The sequence below is a fragment of the Chiloscyllium plagiosum genome, chromosome 36 (genome assembly GCF_004010195.1).
Source record: "Chiloscyllium plagiosum isolate BGI_BamShark_2017 chromosome 36, ASM401019v2, whole genome shotgun sequence".
NCBI lineage: Eukaryota > Metazoa > Chordata > Chondrichthyes > Orectolobiformes > Hemiscylliidae > Chiloscyllium > Chiloscyllium plagiosum.
The window spans coordinates 6,345,417-6,371,860 of NC_057745.1; the positions used below are offsets into that span (position 1 = coordinate 6,345,417).

Sequence of the window (26,444 nt, forward strand, 5' to 3'; positions counted from 1 at the left end):
GCCCTAACGGAGCCTTCCACATCCATCAAAGTTTTACTTGCACATCCACTAATATCATTTATTGTATCCGTTGCTCCCGATGCGGTCTCCTCTACATTGGGGAGGCTGGGCGCCTCCTAGCAGAGCGCTTTAGGGAACATCTCCGAGTCCCCCGCACCAATCAACCAAATCGCCCCGTGGCTCAACATTTCAACTCCCCCTCCCACTCTACGGAGGACATGGAGGTGCTGGGCCTCCTTCACCGCCGCTCCCTCACCACCAGATGCCTGGAGGAAGAACGCCTCATCTTCCGCCTCGGAACACTTCAACCCCAGGGCATCAATGTGGATTTTAACAGTTTCCTCATTTCCCCTTCCCCCACCTCATCCTCGCTTCTAACCTCCAGCAACTCGATCCCTGACCTGTCCGGACTTGTCCGATCTGCCCAGCTCCTTTTCCACCTATCCACTCCACCCTCTCCTCCCTGACCTATCACCTTCATCTCCTTCCCCACTGACCTATTGTACTCTATGCCACTCTCTCCCCACCCCAACCCTCCTCTAGCTTATCTCTCCACGCTTCAGGCTCTCTGCCTTTATTCCTGATGAAGGGCTTTTGCCCGGAACGTCGATTTTGCCTGTCTTCGGATGCTGCCTGAATTGCTGTGCTCTTCCAGCACCACTGATCCAATAAATGCTAGCCTAGCCAGCGATACCCACATCCCTCAATGATTTTTTTTAAAAAACATTTCAAGTAGCTACTTGGTTGGGCACTGATGCCGAACCACTTGTTGTGAGTACCAGGACAGTTTATCCTAAGAATAATTATTACACCACATATAGCGTTTAAACACGTTCAGTATAAAGACTACTGACTGCAAGCTCTTAACTGAACAGAACTCACTAAGGCAGTAGCTCAGACGGAGAATAAGTGAGACTATATACTCACCCCTTTTAAAGAATCCTGTTAAATGAGGGCTTGAGTGCCACTAAACAGGATCAATTGAGTATATAATAGGTGCAGAGTAGTCTCAGTACAATTCCATTGCTCTTTGCAACTGGAAACCTAATTTTTCTTGGCATGCTAGGTTCTGTCGACTAATCTGTTAATCTTCACCCGTGGAATATACAACTTGCACTTATGTAATGCTTTTCATGATCTCAGTATGTGCCAAGTTTATCAGAGCCAATTAAATGCTTTAGAAGGGTTGTCATACAGAAAACACAACAGCCAATTTGTTCACTGCAAACTCTTGCATATAGCATTGTGATATTGACCTGATAATGTATTTTTTAAATGGTGACTGAGGGCAGGAGTGCAGGAAAGGGCCTCAGTTTTGTTGAACAATCACGGATTGTTTACATCCCGCCAACAGCAGATTGGACTGGAGCATCCCACTAGAAAAAAGACTATCTCCACCAGTCCAGTTCCCTACTTGTGTTAGTTTCCTGAAAAGGTCGTGTTAAGAACAGGGCAAAGTCATTGGCAAAGGCTACATCAATGCCCAGAAGAAGTTGACACTTCCAGCAGTATAGTGGCCAACACCTCATGGAGAGGGAGGGGAAATGGAATGGTTGGAAAGAGTCAATGATTGGTCCCAAAGACACAGCAGCTGATGTGGCCCCAGGAATGGTGTCTCCAACCCCTCCCACCCAACCTCCAGCCCAACTCTGGACTGCTCCGAGAGCTAGAGGCTAAGAGATCATTAGCTATCACTGTCTTTCCCTAATGGCAATGTCACTACAGCCACACTGACTTCTTTTTTTCCCATTTCATGCCAGTTCAGACATGCTGGCATGCTGTCCTGGGTCATGGTGCCTCATAGGGCATGTGGACCTTGCAGACAGAGGAGAACACATTGGTACGACAATCAGCACATTCTGTTCTTGTTCCATATATTAAACAGGGCCAAAGTTGGCTATGGAGTCAGCAGTTGGCATCTAGACACATTTATCCCAGACAGTAGCATCTCTCCTATCAATGCAACCTCACGACTCTCAATCTGATTCACTCTCCCATGGTGTCCATGAAATATTATGCTGTAGGGATAGTGTATAGGGGATTAAATCAGGGACATAAATCCTGTATATTGAGGAGATGCACAGTCCTTTCATACTGCAAGTAATGCATGAATTTATTCAACAGCTGTACAGATCAAATGTGTTGGTGTGATTTCAATCATAAATTTGATTCTGTCAATCAGTACGCGTTTAGTTCATTTCAATTTTCGCTCACCCACCTCAATGACTGATTGATTCTAGTTCCAGTTTAATTTTCACCTTAATCCGGAAGTGCTGTTAGAATTATTGCAAGGAGGAAGCAACTTAGAAAAGAGGGAATTAGATAGCGTTTCTCTGACAGTGAGATTAAATGGGACAAAGATGTCATGTTCATTGCCTCCCTGATGGTACCATTGGGTAACATGATTCAGGTGGAATACAGTTAGGTCTTAGCTTAAAGCCAGAACTAGTTTTTGATATCCAACTTGTGACGTTAGCTGGGTTTGCCTTGGGATCAACCAATACATTCCAACTTGTCTGTGATGTACCTTCTACATCCCACAGTATAAAAATATTGTGTCAACACCGTCTTAAAGAAATAACTTGTATTTATAAAGAATCTTGCCTTGGGACACTCCAAAGCATCTTTTTAAGTAATTATCTCTTTTTGCTTTGGAATGTAGTCGTTGTTCCATTGAAAAACATAGCAATCATCCAATGCCCTGCAATTAGCAGCTTAGGATAGAATCCTTACAGTGTAGATAGAGGCCATTCAACCCATCGAATCTGCACTGATGTTTCAAAAAGCTTCTGATCCAAACCCACCCGCTCCCCCATCCCTGCACCTAGCCTGCACATCCCTGGACACTATGGATAATTTAGCATGACCAATCTACCATAATCTGCACATCTTTGGACTATAGGAGGAAACTGGGGCAAACCCATGCAGACACGGGAAGAATGTGCAAACTCCACACAGTGTCCCCAAGGCTGGAATTGAACCTTAGTCTGTGGTGCTGTGACGCAACAGTGCTAACCACTGAGCCACTGGAATAAATGACCTATTCTTGATGGTGTTGGTTAAGGGAAGAATCTGTGCCTTTCTGCATGGAGGAAGGATCACACCAATAACAGACTCATCCCAAGTTGCCCAGGCACAGTTCCTTGGGCAGTGGGACAGTGGGTAGCTTTGGCCTCACTTGTTCAAATTCCACTCATTACTTATGAAAGAAAATATCATCAGTCTTTTATATTGTGCTTCTCATATATCTGGGTGGTTTCCCAAAGCACAAGTTACACTGGAAATAGTTTTTGGGGAGAGATGGATGGTTATTGGTAATGTTACTGGATGAGTCAACCAGAAGCCTAGGTGAATGTTCTGGGACACACGACATTCAAATGACATCTTGCAGAATTTAAGTTCTGTTCTTAAATCTGGAAATATAAAATTAATTTCCAAAACTGTGACCATGAAGCTATCAATGATTGGTGTCAGATCCATCTGGTTCACTAACATCCTTTAGGGAAAGAAATGTGGCCTCCTTACCTGGTCTGACTTGCATGTGACTCTAGACCCTAGCTGTGTGGTTGAATTTTAACTATCCTCTAATATAGCCTAGGTAGCCACACAGTTCAAGGGTAACGAGGAAGGGTCAACAAATGCTGGCCCTCACTAAGGTTGCGCGGAAAAAAAGAAAACATAATGCAGTCATTGCTATGTTGATGTAGCCAATTTGTACACAGCAAAACACAATGGATAAGAGGGATTCTGAAGTTATTCACTTTGTTTAACCTGGCAAAGCAGTCAGAGAACAGTACAAATATGAAATAACAGAGGTCTTCATGAAACACATCATCCATAATTTCTCTTTTTCAAAACGTAAATAAGATGACAAAGGGTGAGAAGTGACTTGGAAGTCTATTACCTTTGTTCTCGAACTACCCATGCAGCCTTCAACACTTTGAACAACCCCCATTGTTCCTGCCTTTGCTACTTCCTCCTGGTTGGATTACTTGAAAACTATTCACTGACTTTTCATTAAATGACCATGAGAACCTTCTTCCATGTATGTAGTCAGCTATTACGAGGGGGCATAGCTTTAAATTAAGGGGTGGTAGGTATAGGACAGATGTTAGGGGTAGATTCTTTACTTAGCGAGTCGTGAGTTCATGGAATGCCCTGCCAGTAGCAGTGGTGGACTCTCCCTCTTTATGGGCATTTAAACGGGCATTGGATAGGCATATGGAGGATAGTGGGCTAGTGTAGGTTAGGTGGGCTTGGATCGGCGCAACATCGAGGGCCAAAAGGCCTGTACAGCGCTGTATTTTTCTATGTTCTATGACACTCTCATCCTCATACAGTCCATAGGGTCATTCAGCACGGAAACAGACCCTTCGGTCCAACCAGTCCATGCCGAAAATAATCGAAGAGAAAGTGAGGACTGCAGATGCTGGAGATCAGAGCTGAAAATCTGTTGCTGGAATTGTGCAGCAGGTTAGGCAGCATCCAAGGAGCAGGAAAATCGACGTTTCGGGCATGATTCCTGAAGAAGGGCTCATGCCCGAAGCGCTTTTCCAGCAACACATTTTCAGCTCATGCCGAAAATAATCCCAAACTAAACTGGTCCCATCTCCCTGCTCCTGGCCCATACCCCTCCAAACCTTTCCTATTCATGTACCTTGACATGGTCTGATCTCACCCTTTTTCTTCATCTGTAGCATTTCAAATGAATCTGCACATTTAAATGGGAAATTTTGTGAAGCTGCCCTAATTCTAGGCAATGGACCTTTGGCTGTTTGATATTTGAAGTGTCAAGGTGCGCAGGTGCAATACTTGTACTTTCCAGCAGATGGAGCATTGCAGTCACTCGCCATCCAGTTAGCGTAATGGAAAACTCCAATGGGACAAGGAGAAAGTTTGGACTGCCAATGCTGGAGACCTGAGCTGAAAAGTGTGGTTGCAGGTCAGCCAGCATCTGAGGAGCAGGAGAGTCAACATTTCAGGCATAAGCCCTTCATCAGGAAGTCAAGGGCTCCTGCTACTCCGAAGCCTCCTGACCTGCTGTGCTTTTCCAGCACCACCCTTTGCAACTCCAATGGGACAAGCCAAGTACAGGTAGTTCTGATATAACGCGCGTTTCGATAACGCAACTTCGCTGTAATATGATTGATAGATTGGGGACGCAGTTTCTGAAGCGCAAACTTTTAAAATGTGATTACATCGCCAACACTTTAAGCGCTGTGTCTAAAGCACAATTTTCCGATAATGCGGGATTGCACAAGAACGTTATAGAAGAACTATCTGTATCGGACACCGCGTTCACACAAAGGGAAGGAACTGACAGACTGGGTTTCTTCTTTTGAGGAGGGCTAAACGGTGACCTAATAGAGATCTTCAAAACTACTAGAGTAGCAGTGCAACAAACAGAGGGGAAGAGCATAGCCAGAGGCCACCAATGCAAGATGGTCACCAAGGAATCCAATGGGGCGGGCTCAAAAAAAAATTATTTACCCAAAAGAATGGTGAGAATGTGGAACTCACTACTACTGGAAATGCTTGAGGAGAACAGTATTAGTCCACTTAAGGTGAAACAGTCAAACATCGGAGGGAGAAGGGAACACGTGCATTGTAAAGGTAGCTTAAGGTGAGGGAAAGTAGGTGGAAGATCATTGTTTTGGGCATAAATACCAGTACAAACAGGATTGAATGAATTCCTTGTTTCTGTGCTGTTTATTTGATGTAATTTTATATAGAACGAGCAAAAGACTTTTGCAGAATTAATAAACAGACTGTCGAGCAATGAGACTGTAAACAATCCAGTGTGAGACAGCGAGGTTGCTCCAAAACGAGTTGATATTAAATAGTGATAACTTTGGCCTTAGAAGTGCTTGTGATGGAGATGCCTTGGATGGATAAATGTGACCTTTAAAGGCATTGTCCCTCATCCTGAGAAGCACGAAATTCCTTCACGCACATGGACACATACCCAAGTATTTAAGAGCAGATCAAATAAGAGCTCTTGTAATCTATTCAGGAGCAGCTGCATTAAAACTGCCTCCGTGCCTCAATGAGTGAATGAACAACAGAGTGCAGTGTATTGTGTTGGACAGAACAGAAGGTCCACCATCCTCCTCCCCCTTCTTCAACCTCCCCTCCCCCCCAACAACACCCTGATCCATGGTTAATCTGCAGTCACGCGGACACAAATGAACTGATTGCAATTGTCCGTAATCCCTGAGCTAAGGCTAGGAGGGCTGGGGAGGTGGGTCGATAAACAGGCAGGGTTCATGCTCCTGATCACCTCCCAGTGGCTTCTGGAGAGGATGCAGGATTGTAAAGGGGTGGGGGGGTAATGAGAGCAGCTGTGAATCACCCCCCACCTCTTCCACCTCCCGCCTGTCAGCGGGCTCATAGTCTCGGGTCACACATGGCAAACAGCCATTTGAATGTGGAGACCAAAACCCAAAAGGAAGTGAGAGAAAATGTAAGCAGAGAGAAAAATGAAACAGTGCAGTGCAGCATGTTGATCTCGAGTTAACAGCAGACACCATTCCATGTTCGCTGTGACACACGAAAATCAGAGTTCCTATCTGTAATCTGGCAATGCTGTTTTATTCACTGATATCTGTTTCGATTCTCAAAACGATTCACTATCTCCACTTTGCGTCCCTCACGGAGGTGCATTTCCCACATTATGTCCACGAGTTTAAAAAGTTCCATAGCCGCACTCGCATCTTCAACAGAGGAGTGTCCTTTGTGGCTATCCTGTTAAAGGAAAATAAAAGATTGCAGCAGTCAGTGGAGGTCTTAGAGTGGAAAGTGCTCATTGGCTCTATCAAATGCACCTTCAGTTGAAACAAGATTCAGGCATGTTGCTGGGGCAGTGCAGCGTTCTACAGACCAAACTTTATCTTGGGAATACTTGATGGAACAATATAGGGTGGAAGCTTTACTCTGTACCTAATCTCTAATGGATCTGAAAATACTTTAGACCAAAATAAACTCAGAAAAATGCAGGAGAAATTCAGCAGGTCTGGCAGCATCTACAGAGAGAGAGAAACAGAGTTAATTAACATTGCAAGTGCAGTATCACTTGTATTTTTCCTTAGGCTGATACTGGCTACCCAACATCTGACTTTCTTGAAATCTGATCTTCCTTAATGTGAGCTTTACTGGCTGGGCCAACATTTATTGCGCATCCCTAGTTCCTAGTTGTCTTTGACAAGGTGATGGTGAGCTGCCTTCTTGAACCAATGTAGGTCAGGTAGGTCAGACTCATCAATGGTGCTGTTTAGAAATGAGCTCAAGAATTCTTTAAACTGATTAGATTAGATTACTTTATAGTGTGGAAACAGGCCCTTCGGCCCAACAAGTCCACACCGACTCTCAGAAGAGTAACCCACCCAGACCCATTCCCCTATGTTTACCCCTCCACGTAGCAATTTAGCATGGCCAATTCACTAAACCTGCACATTTTTTGGACTGTGGGAGGAAACCCGAGCACCCAGAGGAAACCCTCGGGGATAACGTGTAAACTCCACACAGAGGCGGCGAATTGAACCCGGGTCTCTAGCGCTGTGAGGAGGCAGTGCTAACCACTGAGCCACCGTGCCGCCCACATTCTGATGCAGAGACGAAGTTCTCTCAGCAAAGTCAGGGAGTCGTAGAGGTTTACAGCATGGAAAAAGGCCCTTTTGCCCATCAAAGGAACAGAGAAGAGCTGGCACAAACACAGAAAATGCTGGAGAAACTCAGCAGGTCTGGCAACATCTGTAGAGAGAGAAACAGAGTTAACATTTTGGGTGGGGTATGACTCTTCTTCAGCAATCAGAAAGTGCTGGCATTTGCCCTTTTAAAGGACAATATATCCCACTCCATTGAACTCTCCCACTCACTCTCGACAGCACTGCGGGTGACTCACCACCAGTTCCTTGAGAATAATTAGGTACGGGGTAAAAAAAAATGTGGGTCTATTCAGTGTCACCACAGCCCGTGATATGACTCTATGATAGGTTTCTACATATTCAAAACATCAAGGGATATGTGGATTGTGTCAAAGTGAGAGATCAGCCGTGATTTCGTTGAATAGCGATGTAGGCTTCAAGGGCTGACTAGTCTCCTCCTGCTCCTTTTTTTCAATGTTCTATATCTTATGATTTTAGCAGTGAGTGAACTCGGAGAAGACATTGTAGTGACATACAGAACATACAGCAAACAGAGAAAAAGGTTAGGAACAAAGTTCTCAAGTGTATCTGAGTGCCCGTTACATGGTGCACATTTACCTGTATCCTTTTCCCCAGTAGATTCTGGCAGAGGCTTTTTAACGAGGCACGCCTGTCGGTTTTCAGTCTTGCTTTCATGATCAGTAACTTGCATGAAGATGTGTCCCGTATGGCATAATTTGAGATGTCCGTTTTCAGGACCCGGAAGTCAGATCTAGGATCATGGCCCACAATAATTTTCCCTTGTATAATCTTCAAAATCTGAATGAAATTGGTGGAAACCTAATTAGCAGAAAGAACAGGCACTTAAACAGCACAGGTCATGTTATCTTCAAAACCAGAATCACTGAGTGTTAAGGCATAAAGGGAGGTCATTCAACTCATTGTATTTGCATTGGCTCTCTAAATGAACATCATTACTAAGTTTAGATCAGAGTGGTGCTGGAAATACACAGCAGGTCAGGCCGCATCCGAGGGGCAGGAAAATCGATGTTTCGGGCAAAAACCCTTCTTCAGGAAGGGCTGATGATGGGCTGATGAAGGGCTTTTGCTCTAAATGTCAATTTTCCTGCGCCTCGGATGCTGCCTGACTTGCTGTGCTTTTTCAGCACCACTCTGATCTAAACTCTGGTTTCCAGCATCTGCAGTCTTCACTTTTGCCTATCATTACTAAATGCCAACTTCCAGATTTTGCCCCATACCCCTGAACACTATTTCTATCCAAATAGTCATCCAATGCCTCAGTTGCACCTGCCTCCACTACACTTCCAGGCAGTCCATGCCACACCCCAACTACTCACTGACTGATAAAGCTTTTCTTCACATTACCCTCGCTTCTTTTGCAGATTACTTTAAATCTATGTCCTCTCATCCGTGTTCCTTTTACAAGTGGGAACAGTTTCTCCCTATCTACCTATCCAGCCTTTTAAATATTATAATTTTGAAATCATCTATCAGATTTCCTTTTAGCCTTCTTTTCTCTAAAGACAAAAGACTCAACTTCTTTATTCTATTCTATTCAGTGAAATTCCTCACTGTTCTTGTAAATCACTTCTGCACTCTCTCCAATACATTCACGCCCTTCCTAAAATGTAGTGAACAGAATTGTACATAATACTCCAGCTGAGGTTTAACAGTGTCTTATATTATTATTATCCAACCACTTTACATAGATTTCTATATCCTTCTCCCTCAAGTATTTACCTAGCTTCCTCTAAAAAGGATCTATGCAAACAACTGCCTGAGGAGTGAGTTCCACATTCTCACCACTCTCTGGATTTTCAACTGGATTTACCAATGTCCTATATTTATGATGCCCCTGGTCACCTTCCCTACATTTACTCTGCCTTTCATGATCTTCGTGAACTCAGTGAGACTGCTCTATTATTTCGAGAGAAAGGAATTCCAAGCTGATTAATCAAAATGCATCACTTTTCTGTTCACCCAATTAAACCTGTTTATGCATCTCACCCAGTGTTCTATGTACCATCTTTTATATAATATGGAGACAGAATGTGACCTCTTTGTACATCTCCAGCAGCACCATCATGTTTGGCCACATCATATTCCTGTATTGTACATATTTTGGTCAAAATATTGCATTGGAATTGTTCGAACCTTGAGTTTTCCATTTAGTTTGCAAACTTATGCATGGAAACCAAGAAACATCACCTCATGAAGGTTCTAATCTGACTCATAATTTTCACTGATCTCTTGTCCAGAACCTTCCTCCATCTCCAACCTTCTTACAATACTACCTTTTAAAACCAACAGTTGACACCCATAATCCTTCCTGATTTAGTTTGTCTCAGCTGAATTTAGCCTTGGTCACGAGCTAGGCTTTGAATAGAAACCTCTCAAACCTAGGTCCAAGTTCTTACTGAAATAACTCCACAGAGATCGGTATCCCGTCACCTTTTATTACCAAGTGGAGAGCGCTTGACACTGATCCAGCTCCCTCAGAGCCAGCTCTCAGGGTGTCAGGAAGTCTGACACTCCTGTTCATATTGTCAGCCAAGGCTCCCTCATTGGACCAGATTAACCGCCCCAATCAGGGAACTCATGTAATATGAGATACACCCCGCTGACTTCATTACAATTATTGCACTTACATGTTTTGAAATACTTAAGAAACAAAATTCTCATCAAATGGTAAATTGCAGCTTCCTCCCCAATTCCTCCTCTTCTGAAGATGCTAAACCACACAGTATGGAAAGAGGCCATTCAGCCCATTGTGCCTGCAGATAATGGCTGTGCAGAAACATTGGAAAGAGGAGGAGTAGGCCATTCGCTCCCTCCAGCTTTTCTGCAACTCAATCATGGCTGATCTATCTCAACATCATTTTCCTGCAGAATCCTCAAATCCCTTGGTGTTGCTAATTCTTGTTGATATTTGTCTATAGTTTTTTTTTCATCTGTGTATAGTTTAACTGAAAGTGGTTACTTGCCAGGTTCACATTTGATTGGCTATTGATCATAGCTAAGTCTACTCCAGAAATTTTGGCTAACTCACTGACCATAGGAGGATGGGGTTATCATGATCCCCACACACAGGAAAGCTCACTGCTTTGCTATCAGAAGCATAAATCTTTACAGCTGTTTTCCTGTCTGAGGATCAGACTGTGACTGGTCTTGCAGAGTTGTGAGTTTTTCAATGAATGTAAAGACGATTCTCTCAGTAAAATTAATGTGGGTAAAATTGTGAGCAGTCCAAATTTGCAATAAGTTATCAGATTCAAAAACAAAGGAGCTAAAGGATTGTCCAAGAACTTTGATGAGAAGGCTCAATCTTGAAGGAGAATCTTCACTCAGATGGACCACACATCTTCCCTTTGGGTCAGTGCCCAGACTCACAATGTTGGTCAGATAAATGATTAAGGCTAAATTTATTGTTACAATCCAGAGATCTTCACTATCATCCTCCCTACAATCTTTTCTCCCCTGTAAAAGACGTTCAGATTTCTGAAGGAGGAAAATAGAAATTGTTGGGCTATTGGGAAACAGTGAGGTAATGAAATTAACTGATTGCACTCAAAAGCACTAACACAGATCTGATGAAATAAATATCGTCTTCCTGCCCTGTGCTATTCTAAACATCTATTCTTCTTGAAGTTCAGATGCTCCCTTCACATCCTTCCTTTCTGCTGCATTCTCTTTAATGCCAGATCAAGCCTCAAAATGGGATAATGACCAGAAATGTTCAGCATGTTCCATACAGTGATAAATCTACAAGTTCAAAATGATTCTTCAGGACCTAAATACCATCCTCTAAAATTTTATTTGTGTTTCTTTTTTTTCTTGGCTTATCCATGGGTGGCTCATATATTTCCAATGATCAAGTCCCATTTCAGTGTAACCTTGCTTAGGGCATTAGTTGGGGATTTCTCTCAACCCAAAACCAAAACCTTAAACTTTTTGTTTTCAAGTGCTCTTCATTGCGAAGTTGGGTAGAGTAACTGTAGATTGGGAGGCAGGAAGTTAGAATTTGGTGTGTGCAAATTTGTGAAAAGCATTGTGTGGTCCCTTTGAAAGATGGTGTTTTTTTGTGCTGAGAATAAATGGATGTCGGTGAACAGCAGATTGAGTTTGCTAGTACACAGACAACCCTAACTGAACCATTTGTATCGAAATGCCATATTGTACAGCCATGGACTGCAGTTGAGAAGTGTGGTGCTAGAAAGGCACAGAGGTCAGGCAGCATCCGAGCAGCAGGAGAACTGATGTTTTGGGCATAAGCCCTTCCTCAAGAATGTGGGGGAGGGAGGGGGAAAGGGACTGAGAGATAAATAGGAGGGTGGGAATGGGGCTAGGGGAAGTAGCTGGGAAGGCGATAGATAGATGCAGGTAAGGGATGATGGTGGTAGGTTGGAGGGATGGGTGGAACGGATAGGTGGGAAAGAAGATGGACAGATTGGACAGTTTCAAGTGGGTGGTGCCGAGTTGGAAGGTTGGATCTGGGATGAAGTGGGGGGAGGGGAGATGAGGAAACTGTTGAAATCAATGTTGATGCTGTGTGGCTGGAGGGTCCCAAGATGGAAGATGAGGCATTCTTTCTCCAGGTGTCAGGTGGCCTGGATTTGGAGGTGGAAGATGCCCAGGACTTGAAGGTCCTCAGTGGAGTGGGAGGAGTAGTTAAAGTGGTCAGCCAGAGGACAGTGGGGCGGTTTGGTGTTGTGTCCCAGAGATGCTCCCTGAAATGTTTCGCGAGCTGGCATCCTGTCTCCCCAATGTAGAGGGGATCACATTGAGAGCAACGCACACAGTAGATAAGGTGTTTGGAAGTGCAGGAAAATCTCTGCTAGATGTGGAAGGATTCTTTGGGTTCTTGGATGGACATGAGGGGGAAGGTGTGAGTGCAGGTTTTACACCTCTTGCACTGGCAAGTGAAGGTGAGTGGAGGGTGGATTGGTGGAGGGCCGTGGCCCTAACGAGGGAGTGTCGGAGGGTATAGTCTCTGTGGAGGTGGGCAGGGAAATATATCCACTGATAGGGGTGGGGAGGGAAATATATCTCTGGTGTAAATAGCCAAAATGGTGGAGGACAATGCGCTGAATCCAGAGATTAGTGGGATGGAAAGTGAGGACCCGGGGGTTCTATCCTTGTTGCAGTTGGAGAGGTGGGGTTCAAGGGTGGGGGTGCAGGAAGTGGAGGAGATGTGCTGGAGGGCATCATCGACCACATGGGTAGGGAAATATGAGGCCCTCTGGGGTGTCCTGGAGTGAAATTGGGAGCAGAAACAGTGGAAATGGAGGAATTGGGAGTAAGGGATAACGCTTTTAAAGGAGAGGGGTGGGAGGAGTTGTAGTCCAGGTAGCTGTGGGAGTCAGTGGGTTTGAAGTAGCAGCTACCTACCACCCCCGCTCTTGTAAAACCATGATCGCTTCCTCCCAATTCCTGCACCTCTGCCGCATCCGCTCCCAGGAGGAGCAACTCCAGCCTAGAACATCCCAGACGGCAATCTATTTCACCAATTTCCACACCCTTTTGACAGATTGTATGGTCAGACGCACCTCTTTGGGTGTTTCAGTTTTAATTTTCAGAGAGGGATCAACCTCTGCTTTGTAACACCACCGTAGTGTTGTCAGTTTCACATCAGCCTGTGAGTTTCGTTTCCTCAAAACCAATTAAAAACACACCTTACAACAAATTACATGGTTACTCACTCAGTGAAACTGAAATTGAAACTGTGTGATGTGTCACTGGCAAGGCCAGCATTTGTTGCCCACCCCAATGGCCTTGAGAAGATAATGGCATTTGTCTTGTATTACCATGCATTTTGACACTGATCGTGTCTCACTCACTTGCATTTGTCCTCAGTAAACAACAATTGTTTTGCTAACCCAATCCTCTGGCTTGTACTTTGCCCTCTCAGTTTGATCGACTTGTTGCCCATTATTTGAGGGGGCTTCCTCTCCTCAGTTTTATATCATTAGCAAACTTTTAAAAAATCACGGCTCCTCTTCCAATTTACAAATCAATTCTCAACATCTTCAATACCATAAGCTTTTAAAACCCAAACCTGTTACCACTTAGCTCTTTTAACCTCTACAATGTCAGTGAACATTTCACAATTGAAATGTCTTTATAGAATCACAGAATGCCTACAGTGTGGAAATAGGCCATTTGGCCCATTGAGTCCACACCGGCCCTTCAAAGAGCATCCTACCCAGACCTACCCCCTCTGCCCTAGTCCTATATCCCCACATTTCCAATGGCTAACCCACTTGGACACAATGGGCAATTTAGTATGGCCAACTAACCCGCATACCTTTAGACTGAGGGAGGAAATCCACACAGACATGAGGAGCAGTTCTAAACTCTGAACCACTATGCTGTCCTCACTACATCTCTCAGTTAAATGGATCCTAGTTACTCTTTTGTTTAGAGACAATTCCCTGTAAGAAAGGGCGCTACAAGCAGAGAGTGAATTACAACATCTTTACAAGTATATTGTTTACATTGGCAATAATGCAAAGCCTACCTCCTCCCTGGCGATAGGATACGGCAAAGCTGTATCCATATCTAATGGACGAATCCCACTCACAGGGGTCCTGAAATCAGTTATCTTCCCATCTGGCTTAATAAATTTGTCGTAGATCACATTCCCACTGTAATCCACAATGCTGCACCGTGCCAGGCCACTCTCAAAGCCATTGGGTCCAAGTCCCACCATCTCGCAATCAATGGCAACGTACTTTGAGGAATCGATCATTTTTCAATCCCTCAAGACACAGCTCTCTTCTGCAAACTGTGTCCAACTGAAAACAAAACAGCAGCTTTATCTTCCTCTTTTAAACAATTCCTCATCCGCCTAGTCAAGTTCGAGGGCGTCACCTTTGTATTGGATACCGGCCTGGAGCCAAAACACAAACAAAAACACAATTTCAACAGAGGAACTTTAAACAATGTGTCACTATTTCCTGCTCTGTGAAATGACAGCATGACACTGCATCAGCAACAGAGCTGAAGTACACTTACACCTCAACACTGCTCACGGTTACACTGCTGGTTTATTTGTTTATCTTTCTGATGGTTTTCCATGGCATGATCATGCACTAAGTCTTCTTTTTCAAAAATATTTGGTTTTATTTTAATGCAGAGGCCTAGGGTGTAATCTTTTCCTGGAAAGCTGCCACCCAAATGCCCAATCAATTAGTGACACACTCACAGGGAACGCAAGAGACAATCGAAATAAGATATGTTTTAGGCATAATTTTCCTGAGCAGGATGGGATTTTGACAAAGGGTCCCATTGCCCTGTCAGAAAATCCTATCTTACTGGCTGCAAGTACCAGTGGGCCTACTTTGCATTTCAGCATTGTCAATTTTTGTTTCAGTCCATAGTTTCTTCCCTTTTCAAACCCCATTGTCTTAATACCTTTATAGCTTGTTTGCTTTTTTTCTGATTATACATGGTTGACATACTGTTCCCTTGACATCTCATTAGTTTAATGCACCACATGGTACTGCTGCTGAGTCATGCCAACCAGAGAGCACAAGTCAGATTGTGGGCTTCTGTCCCAAGTCTGTGCTGAGCTCCGGTGACTGAGGGAAACCAGGGCAACAGAGGATAACCCTAAACTTAGAACTGTAACATTCAGGGGTGATATCAGGAAGTACTTTTTGACACTAAAGCTGTTGGAAATCTGGATCTCACTGTCCCATGAAGCTGTTGCGATCTGGGCATCAATTGGAAATTTTAAAACTTTTTTTTTGTGAGGCAAAGGACTTAAGGATTACAGAACAAACTGGGTAGATGGAGTTACGAGACATACCAGAGCCAAAATATAGTTGAGTGGTAGAAAAGGCTTGATGGGTTAAATGGCCTCATCCTCTCCCCATTTTCCTAACTTCCCATGTTCCTATGACGTAGCACATCTCAGCTAATAGTGAGGAACAACATAATTGGGTTTAATGTCACAAATCCATTGCTTGAGGGGAGAGGGCTTGCAGGCTTAATCAGTTGAGCTTCCTCTTCCTCTGCCCCCAGCTATCTCTCTGCTGGTATTCAAGAAGTTGAACATTTCATCCTCCATACATGAACAAATCACTACAACCTACTCAAATAGGTCCTGCTCCCAATCTCTTATCCATTATTCATTGTCACCACAGATTCTCCAATAGTTCTCAGAAGCAACTGTCTGATCCTTATACTGGCATTCTGAACTGAATTACATATCTTATTACGTTAGCCCTCCTTGTTAGTTGCAATTTGGTTAAAACTAGATATATAAATAGCTTATCGATTTGTACAGTCTTTCCACATTTGTTTTACAGGTGCTTCTTTGCGATCTGTAGAATCACCATGCAGCCTGATTCTGATTGGACAAGTAAAATGTAAACAAAACTTTGGTAGTTAATTCTCAGTCATCACCTCACTGGCACATTCTCCATGGCAACACCTTTAGCAATCAGAGTTCATTTGTCAATCAATCAAGACACATTCCTAATGTAGTCTCAAAATATTGTTTCCCTTTATATTGATATTTCTTGTGATTTCTCGTCCTGATGAAAGCAAGACAAAAAGCTTCAGAAAAAATATTTTCTTCTGTGGTACTGCACAAGAACTGTCATATTAGGATGCCCTGATCACATTGCTATGCTTGACCAATGGGCAAATATTGCTTCCAGTCTTTGTTTGAGAAGTCACTCAGTCCTGTTGTACAGTTTCAGAGTAGAGACTATAATTCAATGGGTTTGAGGTGTAGGATGACTACAGTTTTAACATACCAGACAGTTAAAGCTTTGTCTCATCTTTACAAACAGAGGAGTACAGCAGTGATCAAGGGCACTGTCTGAACAGCTCTCTTCACAGCTAGGCAGAAGTGGGTACTGCAGATGCTGGATTTAGAGTGGTGCTGGAAAAGCACAGCAAGTCAGGCAGCATCCGAGGAGCAGGAGAATCGTGCTTTGAGCAAAAGCCCTTCATCAGTAATTCCCTTCATAGCTATCACATGTATAATCGTAAAAAGATAAATCATGCAGTTGGCAAATGTATTTTGAAGCTGTACCTCTGTGAAAGAAATGTTCTCAAATCTAAGAAACATGGTACTTTGGGGTTTGTGAAAAATATCCATGACTTCAGATCATTTTAATCCATCATTGGTACTGAACCAAGTGAATTACCCTGGCATTTGCATTAACCAACACAGATAAGACAGGAAAAGGAAACTACTATTTGAAAATTTTAATAGAAAATTGAATCAGGGTAACACTCCCAGTACTCAACCATACGGTACCATTGGAATTTTTTACATTCACCTGACAGAGGAGACAGGGCATTGAAATAACTGTACAGGGGCCAGTATTTCGTCACCAAGTCACCCTTTACTTACTCGTGCAGAGTCCTTGACACTGGATTGGCTTCCTCAGAGTCAGCTCGCAGAGTGAACAGAACCTCTGACACTCCTATTTATATCTGTCAGCCAGGGCTCCCTCACTGAACCAATCAGGAAACTCATATTCTCTGAGGTCCACTTGGCTGATCTCGTTACAATCACTACATACCTGCTCCTCTAAGTCTGGGACCCAGGCCTATTCTTTTCCTGTAGCTTCTCCTGGAGCATTTTTGCACCGGGTCCAGCTCCTCTGTCTCATCCTCAGAAACGGGCAGCGGGTACCAGGCCCTTACATCTGGAGTGTGTCAGAAGAAATTCATCCTCTTCTTCAAATGGTAAAGGCGTGAGGCTGCAACATCCGTTGTGTCCATCTCGGACTGCAAGTTTTCTTCAACACCAGATGGAAGGGGAGACCGCATGAATGGGGATGGCCCAACACAAGATCTGTCTAAGTGAGAGCCTTTTTGGCTGTTCTGACAGGCCTGGTAATGTTTGGATCCTACCTCATTTGTGAGTTTGCAGTTTTTATGTGGTCCATGTGCTTGTTCAGGACTGCCTCACCGACCCGAACATTGTACCTGACCCTGCAGCGACCACGCCCTGGTTTTGGCACCAAACCTCATCCCCTGAAGTATACTGTCTCTCTTACTTAGACAGATCTTGTGTTGGGCCGTGGTGGTCTTGATGCCGTTTCACCCTCCCCCCACCCCAGGTCTGGAAAGATAAGATATAACTTGGTGCAGAGTCTTTTCCCCATTCACAACTGCTGGAGCTGTCCCTATAGTTGTGTGAAGGGTTGTCATATAATCAATCAGGAACAGAGACAGTTTGGTGTCTGGTGAAGCTGTAAGCTGTTTCTTTAAGCCTGCTTTCAAAGTTTGGACTGTTCTTTCCTCCAGACCATTGGATGGTGGATGGTATGGAGCCATCTTTATATGATGGATACCATTTGACTTTAGGAAATACTCAAATTCCCTGCTGGTAAACAATGACCCATTATCTGTGACCAACACTTCCAGGAGCCCGTGTATTGCAAAGGACATGTGCAGTTTTTCTATTTTCATCCCCGTGTTTTGTGAATGAACGTTATATACATCCAGCCACTTTGCATGGGCATCCACAATGATCAAGAACATTGAGCCCATGAAAGGATCTGCATAGTTGACATGTAACTGAGTCCAGGGTTTACTTGGCCATTCCCACAAATATGGAGGAGCTACTGCGATAATCTTTGTCCTTATTGGAACTCTGGGCACTTCCCCAGAAATGCAGCTATGCAGCTATCCAAACCTGGCCACCAGACATAACATCTCACCAACATCTTCATTTTGGACACCCCTGCATGACCCTAGTGGAGTTCGGCCTGTTTCTGTGGTGATCTTTGCTTGGCACCGGAAAAGACAACAGTCGAAACAGTCCTGTCAACCCTGCAAAGTCCTCCTCACTAACATCTAGGGGCTAGTTCCAAAATTGGCACTATCAGAGTCATGGAATCATACCTTACAGACAATGTCTCAGGTACCACCATCACCATCTCTGATATGTCCTGTCGCACTGGTAGGACAGACCCAGCAGAGATGGCGGCACAGTGGATACATTCAGGAGGGAGTTGCTCTGGGAGTCCTCAACATTGACTCTTGACCCCATAAAGTCTTGTGGCATCAGGTCAAACATGGGTAAGGAAACCTCCTGCTGATCATCACATACTGTTCTCCCATGCCTAATGAATCAGTACTCCTCCATGCTGGACAACACTTGGAGGAAGCACTGAGGATGGCAAAGGCATGAAATGTACTCTGGCTGGGGGATTCAATGTCCACCACCAAGAGTGGCTCAGTGGCAGTCCTACAGCTTGAGCTGGTCAGGACCTGAAAGACATAATTGCTAGCCTGGGTCTGCAGCAGGTGGTGAGGGAACCAAAAGGGAAAACATATTTGATCTCATCCTTACCAATATCCAGCTACAGATGGAAATGTCCATGACAATATTGGTAAGAGCGACCACTAATCAGTCTTTGTGGAGATGAAGTCCCACCTTCACACTCAGATTACCCTCCCATTGTGTGGCACTATCACCGTGCTAAATGGGGCAGACTTCAAACAGATCTAGCAACTCAAGACTGGACATCCATGAGGCGCTGTGGGCCATCAACAGCAGCAGAATTGTACTCCAACACAATCTGTGGCCTCCTGGCCTGACATATCCCCCACTCAACCATTACCATCAAGCCAGGGGATCAACCCTGGTCAATGGAGATTGCAGGAGGCCATGCCAGAAGCAGCGCCAGGCACACCAGAAGATGAGGTGTCAACCTGGTGAAGTCACCAAACAGGACTACTTGCATGCCAAACAGGGCTACTAAGCAGCAACTGGTAGACAGATCTGAGATTTGCAGTCCTGCCGCATCCAGTCGTAAATAGTGGTGGACAATTAAACAACTCACTGGAAGAGGACGGTCCACAAATACCCCCCTCCTCAATGATGGAAGAACCCAGCACACCAGTGCAAAAGATAAGGCTAAAGCATTCGCAGCAATCTTCAGCCAGAAGTGCCAAGTGGATGATCCATCTCAGCCTCCTCCAGTGGTCCCAGCGTTACAGATACCAGTCTTCAGCCAATTCGATTCACTCCATGTAAAATCACGAAACGGTGGAGGCACTGGATACTGCAAAGACTCCGGGCCCTGACAACAATCCGGCAATCAGGCAAATCATATTCTATCAGGTCCACCTGGCTGACCACGTTACAATCACTTCAAGTGTAACATCTCATTCTAAAGAAACATGCTTGATGTATTACTGAGCTGATTGTTTCTTGTCCAAGTAACTCAATGGTTCTCACAGATGTTACTGTAATGCAAAGGTAGAAAGATTGCAGTAGGTTGATAAACCAGATATATAGTTTTGACCATACTGCAGCAGGCAAGGAGGTCAAACATGTAATTCTGATTCTAATCTATGGATCAGGCAGTTGCTTCTGAGGTTATGAACAGGCAAACTTGATTTAAGAGTAAACTGTGTGAAGAAATAACACTTTTGTTCACAATGTTTGTTCTATGTGTGACCCATTCTTTCAATTTTAGCCTCTGAGCAATCTAAAACATTTACTCCATGTTCCAGCCCTACATAAACGTGATTGCTGCAGAATAGACAATCAATGTTTGGATGATCAACATTTCTAATTGCAATTTTATTATAATGCATATAATGTTTGCCATGGGTTACTTATGACACTATACAGGTGTAGAACTGGTCAAACTATGAATGTGAACAAAAATAATGAAACAGGCAGGAGAGACAGAGGGTTTGGTTATGGTGTGATCACAGAATCATTATGGTACAGGAGGCCATTTGGCCCATCTTGTGTACACTGGCTCTCTAACAAGCATTCACTTTATGCCATTCCCCTGCCTCCTCTCTGTTATCCTCTACATTCTTCCTTTTCAGATAACAGTCTAACTCCCTTTTGAATGTATTATTTGAATCTTACTCCACCACACTCACAGGCAATGCATTCTAGATCTTTATCATTCATAAGAACATAGAAGCAGGAGTTAAGTAATTTGCCTGTCCATCCTGCTCAGCCACTCAATACCATAATGGCTCATCCTGCACTTTAATGTTTTTCTCCCCACACTATCTCCATATCTTTTTAAAAGCACTGGTATTTAGAAATCTATTAATCTTTATTTTAAACTTAATCAAAGACAAAGCTTTCACTGCTTTCTTGAGTAGAGGACTCAAGATTCACAATCCTCTGAACAAAAAGAATTCTCCTCATCCTGGTTCCACGTGATTTCCCCTTATTTTGAAATTGTGGCCCATAGTTCTAGACTCCCCAACCAGGGGAAATGTCTTACCTGTATCGGCCCTGTCTATCCCTTTAGGCATGTTGCAGGTGGATGTATGGATTATAGTTTTGATGGTCAAGGAGAGGTGGAGTTGGAGATGAATGAGAAGATCATGTGGGGGTGTCATGGTGACATTGAGTTGAGAGTGGAGCCAAACAAGGATCTTCAACTCTGAGCTAAGCAAATATGAAAAGGTCAGAATGTATCTCCATTTAATATCTGTACAAATTGTACTCAATAGAATGAAAGTACAAGGCCAATGACAATAGACAATAGGTGCAGGAGTAGGCCATTCTGCCCTTCGAGTCTGCACCACCATTCAATATTTTCATGGCTGATCATCCTTAATCAGTATCCTGTTCCTGCCTTATCTCCATAACCCTTGATTCCACTATCCTTGAGAGCTCTATCCAACTCTTTCTTAAATGAATCCAGAGACTGGGCCTGCACTGCCCTCTGGGGCAGAGCATTCCACACAGCCACCACTCTCTGGGGCTGACGTTTATTGGAATGGTACCCAGTTTTTGACAGGACTGAATCATTCAGACTGGAACTATCAGTACCGACTGTGAAGCAGCCTGTCTGACGCTGAATACTGGTACTGCCACGTACCTTGTTGTACAGGTCAATACTGAATGTGATCCGACATCCTCCAGAATGAAGATTTCCTCTTCTGAACTCTGGTTTAATACAAGTTATCAACCAATCACCATGAACAATACAGTAGCCTCCACAATCACTCTTTCTGTGTTACCCACAAACTATCAAATTTACCCAATTCTAGCATTACAATGGGGTTTGAACATTCAATGCTTGGATTGTTTATCCACTATTCTAACCAGTAGACAATGAGAAATTACCAAAAACCCATCAGCATTTGAGGGTTGGGGCAGGGGTGGCTGCACAGTTCAATACATTGAGAATTATGAAGCAATCAATGTAAGCGTTTAAATTAGATTAACAGATTTGGGAGGGCATGGGAGTATATCAAGAGAAATGCACCTTATTTAGTGTGGGAACCCTGAACAAGGTAATAGGATCTTAAAATTATATCCAGGCCCTTTAGGAATCAGGAAACACTTTCAAAGGTGCGTGTATGGAATGAGCTGCCAGAGGAAATGGTGGAGGCTGGTAGTTACAGCATTTGAAAGGCATCTGGGTGGTAAGGTTTAGAGGGATATGGGTAAGTGCTGGCAAATGGGACTAGATTGGGTTTGGATATCTGGTTGGCATGGACCAGTTGGAGCGAAGGGTCTGTTTCCGTGCTGTACCTCTCTATGACTCTATAATAGAATTGTATCGGATAAGATCATCAAGCAAAATGGAGATGAATAAATAACGCAAGGATCGAGTGTAATTTACTAAGTGGTGGTGGATCAGGTTCAACAGTTTAATGGCTACTTGCATTCCTATGTTCTGGAGCTGAATTTCACTTCTAAGATTTAAAATCAAGTCTAATCTGAACTCACTTGCCTCAAAGGTTTCCTTTTCATTGGTTGTGTGTATGATAATGAAATTAATTTGGAGTTTAATCCAGTTACTAACTGGCAAGCGTATACATGAGGATTCTCCAAAGTGAGGTTTGCAAGCTGCACGTTTTGATGATCTTCAAGACACAAATGGCCAACATTCACCATCTGCCTGCTCTAATAGGTCTTTGCCCCCTCCCTCATCAAGGGGTCATGAAAGTTTTCAAGCTTGAAATTGGGTCACAGTAATAAAAAGCAGTAATAAAGTACTGACCCCTACTGGTAGAGATCTAGTGTAACATCGAAGGACTAGTAATCCAGAGGTTGAGGCAAATCCTCTGGGGATACAAGTTGAAATCCCACTGTGATAGCTGGTGGAATTTCAATTCTGAAAATTTGTTTTGTGTCACTATTTCTGAAACTATCATTGATGGTCATGAAAAACTTTCTAGTTGTCTAATCTGCTTTAGAGAAGGAAAGCTGCTGTTCTAACGCCGCATGGTCTACATCAGAGTCCAAACTCAGAAATGTGATTGACTAAAGTTCCTATTTAAAAAGGCCAAGCAAGTCACTCAGTTCAAAGGCAATTAGGGACGGGCAATAAATTTGGGCCTTGCCCACGATGTCTTGTGAAAGAATGATGCATAGCTATGCAGCACTTGAATCTACATTATCTGATATTCAATTGGAATGTTTTCCAGCATTGGCATGTTTCAACTCCACTAAGCAAAATGACTGACATTGGTATCACTGATGAGAACATGTTTTTCAGGTAGATCCCAAGAGAAAGACTAAGAGCTCTGATGGGTGGAGTTGACACTTGTAGAACCAACAACCTCTTACAGTTTCAAAGAAATTCTTAACTTCTAAAATCAACATAACTGTTTGAGGTGGCTGGTTTGATTTGTCATGAAATCAAATGGAGATCCTGCTCCAGTTCCATTGATTCTGGGAGTGCAAGAGTCAAAACTCATTAATCAGCACAGTTCTACCCAATCTTACTATATTTCAATCACCAGTCTCCCAGCTCAGTTCGACATCAAGCAGTTTATCACTGCCTGTTCCACATGGTTAATACTTGCCCTTCCCTCATTGCCTCCAACTCCTTGGCATAACCAATTAGCCCCAAGCTAAGGTAGCAGGAATTGCTATAGTCTCCAAATCAAGAGTAACAGGACACACTGATATTCAAGACCTATGTCAGCTCTGGTGTAGACAAAAGACAACTAGATCACTCAATGACAAACTCACTCACTGTGAATACAATGAGGTTCCTTTGATAAACTAGCTATTCTTCTGGAAGGTTTTTGTACTACTATTAACCTCAAATTAAGACCCACAAGTTACACCTTTCTTCCCATACAGCATAGCTGTACCGAGTATGGCCCTGGTCTTCAAAGTTCTAATGAAAATCCAGAGATGAGGCAGGTGTAAGATGATATGCAATTAAAATCCAAATATCTGACAGGATAAGAAAGAGAATGACCAATTGTTTGAAAATAATTTATTGTCCAACAGCCACATGACAGATTCTTCCAAAACAAACCAAATGTTTCAGCTTTCCAATCACGGGGTGAACAAGTTGCAAGTAGTGAACCACAAACATTTGGACTTAAGTCAGAAATTCTCTTGTCACAGAGTGATCAAGTTGTAATGAATTGCTATGAGGAATAACAAATTAATCATATGAAACAAAACCCTGTTAAAGGGAATAATGGACAGTGCCTGCTCCCTTCTGGATGAGCCAAGGGCCTTCTTTATCATTAATGTTCAATTATTCATGAAAGGCAACTGTGAACACTTCCAATTGAGTTTACGTCCCAGCTCGGAAGTCACCAGCTCAATCAAGTATAGGATGCTGGAGTCCTGCAATCTCACGCAAGTGCCGCCTTCATAAATGTGGGAAGTTATCACTGAAGTATTCAACAGTGGAAAACTTCACCACTGTTTTTTTTGGGGCGGGGCAGGTCAGGGCAGGGTCAACATGGTGAATAGTCAAATAAGCACCAAAAGGGAATGATAACACTGGTTTGTTGATTCCAATGCACTTCCTAATCTAGTATTAGCATGTCAGAATTTGGTGCAATGCTGCACAGAGATTACCAATGAAACCAACAGAACACACCAAAAAAAAGCTTGCACCATGATGCAGTAAGCTGCAAAAAACACATGAGAATTTGTGTAGCTATCAGAGCAACCAATAAGGCATGCAAACCACCGTAGAGGAGTGCTAGAAATTCTTAAAAATCAAACCACACAACTACAGCCAGGCATGGTATTAGCTCCATCCTTCTGGATAATAAGCTGATATTAATTGTTTGGAGTAAATTCTAAACTGGTTTTGTAAGTCTTCAACCTAAAGAAACAACCTAAAAAATAAAGAGCAGACTACACTACAATTAAGTTGAATGTTTAAAAAAAAATAAATTTCAATAGTGGATTTCATAACTCAGCAGGTCCCAAAATGCTTCACAACCAATGATGCACTTTTAAAATGCTGAAATGGAGGAAGTGTGCCAACTAGTTTCCGAAAGTAATCTAATCTAATCTAATACCAGCAGCAATGTGATAATGACCGGATCATTTGTTTGTAGATGATGGTTATGGACTACATATATAGTATTAGCCAGGGCACCAAAGGAATGTAGCATCATAGAACCGTGAAATCGCTGGGACAGGACTTTGCCCACATTCACGTGACAGAAAGCTAACAGTGCTACCTGATGCATCATAGTCATCCCAAAGGAAGCTCTGCATTATCACATCTCTCAGCAATACTTTAAAACTCTTTACATTCAGGTAGTTATTTTGATAAACAATGGCGGCGTAGCGGCAAGCACTTTGAGCATAGGAAGAAGCTATGTGACAAAATGCCAGAAATGTGTTTCATCTCTCCCCTATATTCCCCCACTGCTCCAAGTATCTTTTCTTCCCCACCACAAGATTTAATCAAGGTAGTGGATGAAACCCTACCCACCCCTCACCTATTGTTCTTCAAATACTGCAATGGGATATTTAACATTCATCTGAGGAAATCAGGCCTCAGCTGAAGAGCTGCCTCTGAGCGCACGTGACTTTCTCAATAAGGTGTGTCACAATAAATGGGATAGCACAAGAAACAAAAGTGAGTCTGTGTAGGCCTTCATACTTTTCCATTTCTACGCCCCACAACCCCCCTCCACCCCCCACCCAAGCAAGAGTCTTCACACACAACATTTGACCCCAAAAACTAGGAATGTTTACACAGCAGGAACTCAAGGCTGCAATGTTTCACACCAAAGTTTTCAGACCACAAGTTTTTAAGTAGAATACTTCTGTAGATTCTTAGCGTTATTATTTGTGTTCGTTTTCACATATTTTGAAACCCTTTGCAGCCACAGATATGAGACAGCAAAACTAGAACGTGGAATACATATGCCTGTGAACCTGTTGACAGTTGAGGGGAAATTAAATTCAAGGGAAAAGTTCAAAAGAACAAAATGGAGAAACTGGGATTATAGAACTCCAGTGATGAGCTAATAACGAGCCAAGCGGTTTCTAGTTGACTGAAGTCCATCATTAATCGACAAAACAGTGGCATTAAAGTTCAATTACAAAAAAAGTACCAGGCAAATCCTATCTCCACTCCCTCCCAAAACTAGCAGATCTTCACCCATTGTGTGTTAATTTACCATTTACTGAAGTGACTGGTCCTGTACACTTACTGCTTTCTGCATCATGCTTTGCTGGTCTGAATTATACTGGTAAGACAGCCTCGAAGTAGACATTTTGTATAGAACTCCTCTCATATGAGATCATCAATGGGGAATGATACCCACAAACCACTGCCCCACTGATGTCACGGGGGAGGGGCAAACATTCTGCTCCATTTAACCTGCAATTCCCTTCAAAACAGACAGAGTGGAGAATAATGCCCTGGTGAAGGAGGAGTTTAGAAGACATACATTAAAAGTGGTAAATAAGGTATCATTCTGGGGAAATAAACGAGGCTTAAACTTATATAAAGTTAAAAATCACACAACACCAGGTTATAGTCCAACAGGTTTAATTGGAAGCACACTAGCTTTCAGAGCGACGCTCCTTCATCA

General features: G+C 43.3%; 1 protein-coding gene across 2 annotated transcripts; it reads right to left on the bottom strand.

Moving 5' to 3' along the window:
- Positions 1–5,681: 5,681 nt before the first annotated feature.
- Positions 5,682–26,427, bottom strand: LOC122540914 (interferon-stimulated gene 20 kDa protein-like). Of its 2 annotated transcripts, none has more exons than XM_043677203.1 (4): positions 26,061–26,427; positions 14,182–14,553; positions 8,262–8,462; positions 5,682–6,744 (listed from the first exon to the last, which is right to left on the bottom strand). In XM_043677203.1, exons 2-4 carry the CDS (start codon positions 14,410–14,412, stop codon positions 6,595–6,597), a joined length of 582 nt encoding a protein of 193 aa, XP_043533138.1. In that variant the 5' UTR covers positions 14,413–14,553; positions 26,061–26,427; the 3' UTR covers positions 5,682–6,594. The 2 variants fall into 2 exon arrangements, with proteins under 2 accessions (XP_043533138.1, XP_043533137.1); XM_043677202.1 differs by having other exon boundaries at positions 8,262–8,483.
- Between the last annotated feature and the right edge of the window lie 17 nt (positions 26,428–26,444).